Here is a 10,904-nt window from a genome sequence, read left to right on the forward strand (position 1 = left end):
ATAATACAGCTACATTACTTTTCTAGTGAAGTGCAGGTAGTTTCGCTAATAAAATAATTTATTTTGCCCATTAGAGGAAAATATGGTAATGTAAATAAATTAAATTAAATTAAATTGTTTATCATTATCATTATCAATTCAAATCTCTGCATAAACATCAAAAGAAAGAAAAATATTTAAAAAACAAAAAAATGAAGTCACTAAGAATTAAAACATGCCTGCAACTACCAGAACAGCATAAAAATTTAAAGAAAGGATAATACCGTAAAGAGCCTATTTTTCATTGACTGAAATCACTTTGAAAGTATTGCTTACAAAGGAATAGTCCTGAAATCATTATCTAACAAATAAGAAAAAAATGAATTAGCCAACAGTTTAACTTTGCAAAGTATTTTCAACAAACGACATCACAGTGCAAGGTATGTATCTTCGGAGAGGGATAGAGAATAGATAGGAAAATAAATTACACCGGCATTATCAAAAACTGACATCCAGTTTTAAACCCACATATTACATACCTCACTTCAATAGCTAAGGTCAAGAAACTGCATTGTTGGTAAGATATACAAGTTCTAAGGTAATTTAAATTGAAATTCAATCTCCTTTTCAAACATAGCCAAACACACTGGTTTCTTAAATTTACAACTCTGTATCACCATGGGGTTATCTCAGTTCATCCAAGTAATTCAGAACATGCAGTGTAAAATATTTCCACTAAAAAGGGACCTCACATGATTTGAGGATAGAAATTCTTGACAGTTCAGTAGTGCAAAGCTAACACACTGTCAAGAAATACTAGAATCTGGCGTAAAAATTCAACTAATGCTTAGGGGGAAAAAATGATGTACCATGTTCTTTTATAACATGTTGAGTAGCATGCATCTCCAACATGACTTTCTGTTGCACTCAAATAATCTCACTATTAAACATGTATCCCATGGGACTGCAAATAGAAACTCAAGAATAAAACACCTGTATAACTCACAAATCAAAAAAATAAATAAATTGCCCTTCAAATTTGTGACTGCATGCTTCAAATTGTTTTAATATATTTAATAACTCATTGTATATTACACATGTATTGGTCTATAATTTTTTCTCAAAAAACTGATAAAAAAAACCTGAACTGACTTATCCATGAGTTAATGGAAGTATTGTGCTTTAACTCTTATCAAAAAGGGAATCATCCCTTTCTCTGAGTAGTGGAGAAAGGCGAGAGCTTAGTCTGTCCTGGGAGAACCTAAAAGAAACATCAACTCCCTCTACTCTCCACTGCAACACCACTTCTGACCATTCTGGGTAGTGTGGCAGCTTTTTGGTGCTTCTTCTCAAAGGAGTGCCAAGAAGAACTGGGCTTTGAAGGATTTGAATAAGACATTTAAAGCAAGTTTGTCAGCTTTTCTGGGTTTAAATCAGGCAAAGCTATCACATTAAAGTTAAAGGCTATAATCACTACTAATGCAGTCATCACTTTGTTTGTTTTGCCTTTACATCCTGTTCGACACATGCATTTCCTTAGACCCATCTGTGCCTGGTCACCTCCCCCACACATTGCACAGCCACCATTTACTGTAGTTATCGCCTCATCCAGCCAGCCTTTAGGGTGAACAAAAACAGTTGTGCCTCCTGGAATTCTGTAAGTTCTTTGGCATTTTCCTTTGCTTCTACATCCAATGATAAGGAGAAACAGAGCTGAGTGTCATCAGTATACTGGTGGCACCCAACTCTTTAATTCCTAATGAACTTTGATATAAACATATTGAACAGCACGGAGGATAAGACGGAGTCCTACTGCTGCTAGAAAACCCAACTTGGGCCCAACTGTCATTTGATAGGTTACACATATGCTGTTATCAGTTGTGGAGTCTTCTGCTATTTTATAAAAGAGGTTACCAGCATTACATTTTCCTTTCATATATTCAGATTAGATGGGCCCTTTTCCCAAATGTCTCATTGTTTACATGATCTTTTGAAATTTGACCAATGGAAACGAAAAGACTGAAAGTACTATGAAAGGAGAAATAAGAGGATAACCCTGTCCAGAACTAACAACAATTTAAAAACTGGTAACGTTTCTTCAATATCCTAAAAAATAGAAAATCATATTTTCAACTTTTTGCACTTTTCCATAAGGAAGGGCAGGGGAAGTTCCCTGTTAACATCAAGGGCTGAGATTCTCAGTCAACAGTTGTCTCAATTTTTACAAAACTAGCATAGATTAGAATCAGTAAACATTGTAATGAATCATAAGTTTTGTCTTAGCTATGGGTAGAGAGCCAGCATGGTATAGTGACTTGAGTGCTGGATTAGAAATCTGGGGATCCCCACTTGGCCATGGAAGCCCGCTGGGTGACTTTGAAAAAGTCACACTCTCTCAGCCTCAGAGAAACACTCTAAACAAATTTTGCCAAGAAAACCTCATGACATGGTCACCATAAGTGGGTAAAGACTTGAAGACACACAATAGCTGTGGGTGGATAATTGTACATACCACACACAGGACTAGAAAACATTAATCAATATGAAAATGAATTTATATTTTGATTTTCTATACAGAAGCTTTCAGCATTGTTTTATTTTTTCACCTGTTAACTATTCTGTAAAGTCTAGTGATCCAAGCAAGTAGATAATACCACAGAAATTATGTAAGACACGTTATGTCTGCTAATAATAAAACTATTGTTCAAACATTTCAATCTATTTTTGTCCTCAAGATTGCAACCTGATGCCCATTTTTCAAGCAAAATGTTTCAGGATCACACTGTTAATGTCTTTTAAAGGGGATAGGTAACAGCAGCTATGGCATTTGATTAATAAGTACCGAAACTGTGGAGAGAATGAAGGATAACTTTCATCAAATCCACACCTCAAATTTCAGACAGCTCACCTGTTTTAGTCATATCACTTTACCTGCAACCATTTTTTTTTGGGGGGGGGGATCCCAACCTAAACTATACTAAGGGGATTACCTCAAAATATAGGGGGACCAGTTCCTTCCAGCCCTTCAATTTTAAAGTATCTCCATTTCTAAAAATTCAACATCATGTAACAAGTTCTAACATCATGTACAGTGTGCCCTTGCTTTATGTGGGGGATCCGTTCTGGACTCCCCCGCGTAAAGCAAATACTGCCTATGCTCGACCCCCATTTAAATGAATGGGGCTCGTGCACATGGTGGTGTGGCGGTGGGAACACGCCCCTATGGGACGTGACGCCCCTTCTCTCTGCGTGGCTTTCAGCGTATGTTGAAAGATGTGTAAAGCACTATACCATAGTGAAAAATATTGGGCAGACTTCGGTTAATTTGCAGGTGGATTCTGCCAGTGCCACTGACAGTATGGAGTTTCCCCCTGCAACCTCCCCACATCCTCAAAAAATTTTCTGGACAGCTTGGTGATATATCTGTTAACAAGTGCAAGGGACTAAATGGGAGAAGAGTCTGATTAGATGAACTGAAGAATGCCGAAATGCTGCTGAATTATGTCCATTATGATCTTCAGACTTTATTGTTGATCTTAACAGTTCAGTTACATACACTCTTGATAAAAAGAATATGATTTATCTGCAGGAAGTGGCCAGCGGCTTAAAAGAGTGATCAATGACAAAGAACAGAAAGCAGGTCAAGTTCTACCAATTGCTTGGTTTAACCAATCATATTCTACTAGGAAAAACTATTAAGAAAATCTACACCAGGCCTGCACAGCATTTGACTTACAATGTCATTGTGTTCCAGACTGTAATGAATAATGGATAGCTGAGTAGAATTGGTATATCACAATGTGTAATAGTGTTCAGATATATTCACAAAATTCTTTTACAACATCTACATATTCCACCAGAGGCTTCTGACAAGACTACAGGAGCCTGACTTCCAAACAGTCAGAAGGCTGTGGCCTTCATGACAGCGTAACAATCAGTTATATTCTACTGAAGGCCACTGAATAATGGTAATGTTATCTATTACTTAAGGTAGCAGAAATAACCATGCATTTTCTTCAGTGCTCATTTGCTCTGAAAGCTGTTTTAGTTGAATGTGATGAGAGGCATAGGATTGCTTGGTTAAAAGTAATTTATCCTACCTTTGGAGTCTCTTCAGCATGGTGATTGATGGTGGATTATGGGAGCTATAGACCAAAAACATGTGAAGGGCCACAGTTAACCACCCTATTCTACACCTGGCTCAACTGACCATCACACACCTACAGAAAGGAACTTTTGCATACTGGCTTCAAACTAAGAACATTCTGGGCTTCCGATAGCATGGGAGCTTGCACATATAGAACTGTATACATGCAGAAGCTGCAAGGAATACACAGACCTGGGAACTGGGCCATAGCTCTGTTCCATATATTAACATATCCTTTCTAAACCTTCACAATCTACATTTCTTCTCAGCTGATTGTGTCATGACCACTTACCTTTTTTATTTTTGCAACTCAGTCAGTGATTACCTTTCTATATGGCCCCTTTCTCTATTTACTTAAATATACTAGCCCAGGGTCTTCTGTTCTATTAACATTTCTTTTAGCAATATATGGCAAGAGGTCTCTTTCTTATATTTCCTACCCTCCTTGGATCTCTTGAATAGGATACTAGGAGGATGCCATTTCCACAAATGTGATTTAGGGGGTTCATACACTTTGGGAATGGGCCTTTTATCTAGAGATTTCTTGGGGCTACATGCCCTTTGCAGTCTAACTAGCAAGGTATATATTTTAATTTTCAAAGATCTGTACAAGATCAGACTCTTAATCTAGCAATGTTATCAGTCCTTGGGTAAAATATTATTTATCTTTCTTTCTTCTGTCGCTTTATCTCATGGATTCAGAAACAGATGCCCACTTTTCTGTACAGACACACACTACATTTTTACCCTAGAATGGTTTATAAACAAAGTAAAACCATGTTCATGCTTCTTGCAAATTGCAGATTAAATGAATTTTCATTACTGTTACAGTCTGTCTGTCTAGATAGGAGATAATCATTTTATGGTATTACCAAATAAAAATAGACTATTGCAGGAAATCTCGTGAGAGCAAATCTTTAATAAATGGTCTATCAACCAGCACTAAATTTCTGCAAAAACTGATAACCAAAAAGCAAGCCTGTTTCATCCAGGATTGAAAACTGACAAAGGATTTACTACAAAAAAGACTACATGCCTACAATAATTTGAGTTTGAAAGTGAAACTAAGATGAAACTAATGCTATTTATTTTAATTTCATTTTGCAGGAAAAAAGGACAAAGCATATGGTATAATATTGGCAAAAACAGATGGACCATTACTAGCACTTGATACCAAATTTAATTATAATATCCATTTTTAAAGATCTGACACATAAATTATTGTACCTCAGGGTGCTTTAATCATAAGATTTTGTAAATACTTTAATCACTGAGTACCTCAACAGTTTTATGTTTACTACAGACAATCTTGAGTGTGGGTATTCATATTTTAACTAAAATCATTGGCAATTTTAAACCTGAAGGATGCAGTTACATTTTAAAACCACAGTTTAAATGCAGACAATCATACTTTGAGCAATTCTTCATGACCAGCTGATTTCAATGGAACTATGGATAACTAAGACCTAAATCCAATTGCTAGCTCCAACTAAAATAGAAATTATTGATTCAGTAGTATGAACTTATGATTTAGCAATTTATTCTATGGATCTAATCTAGTTGGGATAATCAATTATATCTAGGCCTATGTCTAAGGTAGAACCATGATAATTATCACTGTGTCCCTCCATAAGTCCAAAAAAACCCAAATCTCTCATTAATGCATTGACCAGTATGCACAAAAAGTGCCTTTTAATTGTTGCTTTACAACTGCATGAAGACACTGTGCTGTTCCTTTTCCTAAGGCTATTTCTATTTTCCTTGCTTCATACCAAGCCATTTCTTTCAACTTCAAAATTAACCATAGTTAGTCTTCATGATTCACATGCTGGACTATGACTCTGGAGACGAGGTTTCAAATTCCCACTCAGCTAAGGAAACCCATTACATGATCTGGCACAAGTCACACTCTCTCAGCCCCAGAAGGAGGCAAAGGCAAACCCCCTCTGAACAGAAAACCTTGTGATAAGTTTCTTTTAGGGTCACCATAAGTCAGAAACGATTTGACAGCACACAAGAAAAACAACAAGCTTTACATTTACAGATCTAATTCATTAATCAAGATAAAGTTTACAAGCCACTTGTATAGACCTCTGTCTCCAGAGTCACAGTCCAACACACAAACCACAAAGACTAAAGACTAACTATGGTCTATTTTGAAACTGAAATTGAATCCCATTTGGGACAAAGGCAGGATATAAATCCCCAAAACAAATAAAATAAATAAAAGCTATAAACTGTGGTTTGGAACAAATCATTTTTATTAATTGTCATACATTAAAGCTATAATCTTAACTGTGCCATCACAGAACTGTTGTCAACTGAAATAAATTTGACATTTCCAAGTAAACAATTTAGAACTGGGTTCTAGGTTCATTCTATCATGCTTGAAGAAAAGCAAATTCCATATTGTATATTTTATTCCACCACTACATTTGCATCCCAGGAACCCCTACAGGAATATTCGGGTTCTCTAAATGACACAAGAAGCCGACATCTATCATGAAACCTTTGGTTCATGTATCTTATGGACACATAGGCTACATGCAATCTTAATACCTCTTTGTGGACCTTGGCACCTTACAGGACACTCCCACAAGACACCAGACTTACCAGTTTTTGTTTTTAAAAAGACCCTCAGTTTAAAAAACCTTAAAATTGCTGCAAAATGCAGGCTGAATAAACCATTGAAATAGTACTTAAATAACAGTATGGTTAACAGGGAAACAAGGAGAACAAAAAGAAAAATCGAACAAAAGCTGCATAAAAAGCACAAAGAAGTTCAAAGAAATATAGATGGAATGTCAGAGAGAGAGAGAGAGAGAGAGAATGAGTTTAAAAGTTTATTGTTTAGAGTAAGCAGGTATATGACATTACGACAAGATAACTTATATGAAGATATTTAATATATGTTTTACAATGATGACTAACAAAGCTTGCAATGTTATTTAATGTTTGGTTTTATTAATGAATGTTTATATTGTATCAATAAAAATAAACTTTAAAAGACATTGCTACAAAATGTCCCACATCCTACTTCCCACACAGATCAACAGAAAAAAAGATCAAGAACTCAGAATTCTCTATTTGCATTTGTACATACCAGTTCCTTTACATGCATATGGAGGCTTGAAGAATTTCACAGCACCATACAAGTTGACAACAGTGCCATCTTTCAGGTTATTCAGAGGAGTATATGTATACTTGGGGACAACAGGCTACAAAGACATAAGAGGAAGTGAACACATGAAGGGGAACATCTTTGGAAATTTAACTTTTTAAAAATTCTCTTTGATAAAATTGGTCTCTCTTTCTCCATTTGACCCATTATGAGACTGCAAAGTAATGATTTTCTTTCTTTCCGGAGTAAGAATTGAGACTGACACAAAGATTTGCTTCCACCTAAGAAGACCAACTTCTCTTTTGAAAAAAAAAAAACAAAAGAAACCTTGGCTCTAAAACATTATTTTCATTAGAATAACTGCTGTTATTTCCTGACAAGGAGACTATGAATTCATTTTGTTCATTAGCTACAAATGTTATTGCTAGGTAATATACAACTGCTCTGGGAACACAAACGATTTCACAAGAGATTGTTTTTATAAAAAAAATCTCCTGCAGAACCTGCTATGGTTAAAGCTGCTTGCATGGGCAGAAAAAGGATATAGTTCCAACATATGCAATGAGAAAGAAAACCCAAACCATTTGATTTTCTTTTTTTGCTATTGTTGCTGTTGGCACATGGGAATTTTAGTCTGGTCCAGAACCTTTAGTGGGAGAGAATCCTGCCAACTGCTTGAAGGCAATCAAGAAAGGTGCACAGTTGCCCTTTCCTGATACAGCAGATTTGTTTCAATAACATTTTGGAAAGGCTGCAGAGACAAATGAACATTTGTACCTTTTCCAGCAATAAGCAGAAGGTACCAGAAGCATTCTATTTATTCCTGTCATCACCTTGTTCTGCTGGCTAGCCTGGTAACAGCTGTAATACTTGCAGAGCATCCCTAACAATTTAGCAAGATCAGGGAATTAGCAGATTTGCCAGTGTTTCTGAGCCTCCAATGTTGGGTTTAGATCTGTTTCATGATGCTGTCAGGGTGAAGGTTCTCCTATTAAAAGATATATTTTAAAAAAAAATAGATGGAATACTCATTATTAAAAATAATTCTGGGCCTCTTGTGAAAAAATGTAACATGTTTACACATGCTGAACATTTCTGAATGCCTGATTTCTGCCTTGCCTTACTTTTTTTTTTTTTTTTACAGTGGGAGTTCCCTGCCTGAGATGTTAAATGGAGTATGATGATATCCGCATGTAATTTCTTTTCTCCTCCTGAAGGTTTTGTCAGTTATTTTAGACGCTGACTCTGGAAGGCCCCGCTTATTTTCCAAACAGAAAAATAAAACCTTACCATGGCTACTGTTTCTGAAGCATTCCGTGTGCTTGATGGCCTAGTACAAATCTAGGGAGAAGAATAAAAAAGACTGTAAGCAGCACAGTTCTGGACTCTCCCGCGTAAAACAAAAAACGCCTATGCTCAAGCTCCATTTAAATGAATGGGGCTCGTGCATGCGGCGTCGTGGTGTTGTGGCAGTGCCCCCCCAGCATGTGCTCCATTCGTCCCTATGGAATGCACCGCCCCTTCCTCCCCGCACGGCTTTCAGTGTATGCTGAAAGCTATGTATAACGCAGGAGCATTGTACCTTGTCCCTGCCATACTGATTTTCCCCACCTCCTAGCAGTTGCCCAAGTGTGCTTTAAATTGCTCTGAAAAATTGCTCAGTAGAAAAATAATTTTTAAAATGACATAGTGCAATGGTTCCCAGCCTTTGGCCCTTCATTTGTTTTGGACTTCAGATCTCAGAAGCCCCAGCCAACCTGGTCAACCATCAAGAATTATGGGAGCTGAACTTCAAAACATCTGTAGGACCAAAGGTTGGAAAAGACTGGAATAGTAGCTGTTTTCATGTCCCTGCAAATTCTCTTTGATCAAGCAGCATCAATTGCATTGTTCCTTTGGATCCTGGCTGAAACACAATTGTTAATGTAAAGAGTCAAGCTGCTGTGTCATTTAAATATTCCTTGCAGTCTGCAATCTTTACATCTCCTTAACGGATTTATTATAATATACTGGACTTACTATTATCTAACAAGAGTATAATTAAATCCCAAATTGATGGTCAGGGAAAGGGGAGAAGAAAAAACAAACTTACATAAATAGTTGACCCAGCTTCATCAGATACTTCTAGATGGCAACCATGTCTACCATCATCATTGATGGATTTTGCCAAGCCAAAACCAGCTACCACAACAGTGTCCTGTTGGAAACAAAAATTCATTATCAATCCACATGTCGGTACTTTTTTAATTACTTTAGCTGAGACAAATCTAAAAACAATATCCAATCTATGAAGCACATTGTAACTATATTAAGTATATTATTTTTTCAAACAGATTTGCTAGAATCTGCTATGATGAACAAAATAACCTTTTTGGTTCTGTAAAAATTAGGCTGGAGAAAAAATCCTAACAAAGAAAATTGGTGAACTGAATTTAAAAAAAGAAAAGAAAGACAAAACAAACAAATAAACCTAAGACCACTAGAACTCTAAATGTGTAGAAATCAGTGTTCACCACCAAGAAGAGAGTTACGAGATGATTGAAACGGTAAATTGTCATCTCAGGTGGATGCGACGGTCAGGAGTGCTTGTTATCAGCTCCGACTGATACGCCAGCTGCATCCCTACCTGGACCATAGGAACCTTGAAACTGTTGTACATGCTCTGGTAACCTCTCGACTGGATTTCTGCAACGCGCTCTACATGGGGCAACCCTTGTACCAAACCCGGAAGCTACAGTTGGTGCAGAATATGGCAGCAAGATTGGTCGCTGGTAGCTCCAGGCCTGACCATATAACACCTATTTTGAAAGATCTTCATTGGCTGCCTATTCGCTTCCAGGCTCAATACAAGGTGTTGGTTTTGACCTATAAAGCCCTAAATGGCTTGGGCCCAGGGTACTTGGAGGACCGCCTCTCCCCATACAATCCGCCCCGCACACTCAGAACAACAGGGATGAAACAGTTGGAGGTCCCTAAAACACGCCATGTGAGGACCTCACAGAGGCTTTTTCTATCGCTGCCCCCAAACTTTGGAACAATCTCCCTGTTGAGCTCCGTTCTACCGTGTCCTTAGTTCTTTTCAAAAAGAACTTGAAAACATATTTATTTCTGCAAGCCTTTCCAACATAATCATTTTATTCTTTGCCACTCTATCAACGACCCTGGATTGTGTACCTGACCTGTCCTTGTACTTCTACTTCATTGTTGGTTCTTTTTTAATGCTGTTTTAAACTTTTTATTGATATGCTTTTATCTGTACTGTAAGCTGCCTTGATCAAAATATTGGAAAGGCGGGATATAAATAAAATTTATTATTATTATTATTATTATTATTATTAAATTATAAAAATGTCGAGGAAGGAAAAAATAAATACCAGAGAAGTTTCTTGCTTCCATATCAACAGAGCCTTTGCTCAGCAACCAAGCTGGCATAAAATGAAAGAATGTCATTTTATGGAGACTGGCTTTTGAAATGGCACTTTCCATTGTAGGATTTCTAAAATCAATTTTTAAATGTCAATGATTTGAAAACTACACGAAAGCTTTTCTTTTCTTTTCTTTTTCAGACTTCTTGGTAGCTTGTGACTGGGATATGAGTATGGCTGCATCCACACTGCAGAAATAATCCAGTTTGATAGCATAGCTCCATACCATGGA

General features: G+C 36.9%; 1 protein-coding gene across 2 annotated transcripts in view; it reads right to left on the bottom strand.

Annotated features, from left to right (window-relative positions):
• POT1 (protection of telomeres 1) overlaps positions 1-10,904 on the bottom strand; it is a 90,922-nt gene that overhangs the window by 60,812 nt on the left and 19,206 nt on the right. For both annotated transcript variants that reach the window (XM_042467852.1, XM_042467851.1), the window contains exons 4-6: positions 9,340-9,444; positions 8,538-8,588; positions 7,230-7,344 (exon numbers count right to left, since the gene is read on the bottom strand). In XM_042467852.1, the coding sequence (XP_042323786.1) occupies positions 7,230-7,344; positions 8,538-8,588; positions 9,340-9,444 (271 nt within the window). The remainder of the gene's footprint in view (positions 1-7,229; positions 7,345-8,537; positions 8,589-9,339; positions 9,445-10,904) is intronic.

This window comes from Sceloporus undulatus, chromosome 5 (assembly GCF_019175285.1).
Source record: "Sceloporus undulatus isolate JIND9_A2432 ecotype Alabama chromosome 5, SceUnd_v1.1, whole genome shotgun sequence".
Classification (NCBI taxonomy): domain Eukaryota; kingdom Metazoa; phylum Chordata; class Lepidosauria; order Squamata; family Phrynosomatidae; genus Sceloporus; species Sceloporus undulatus.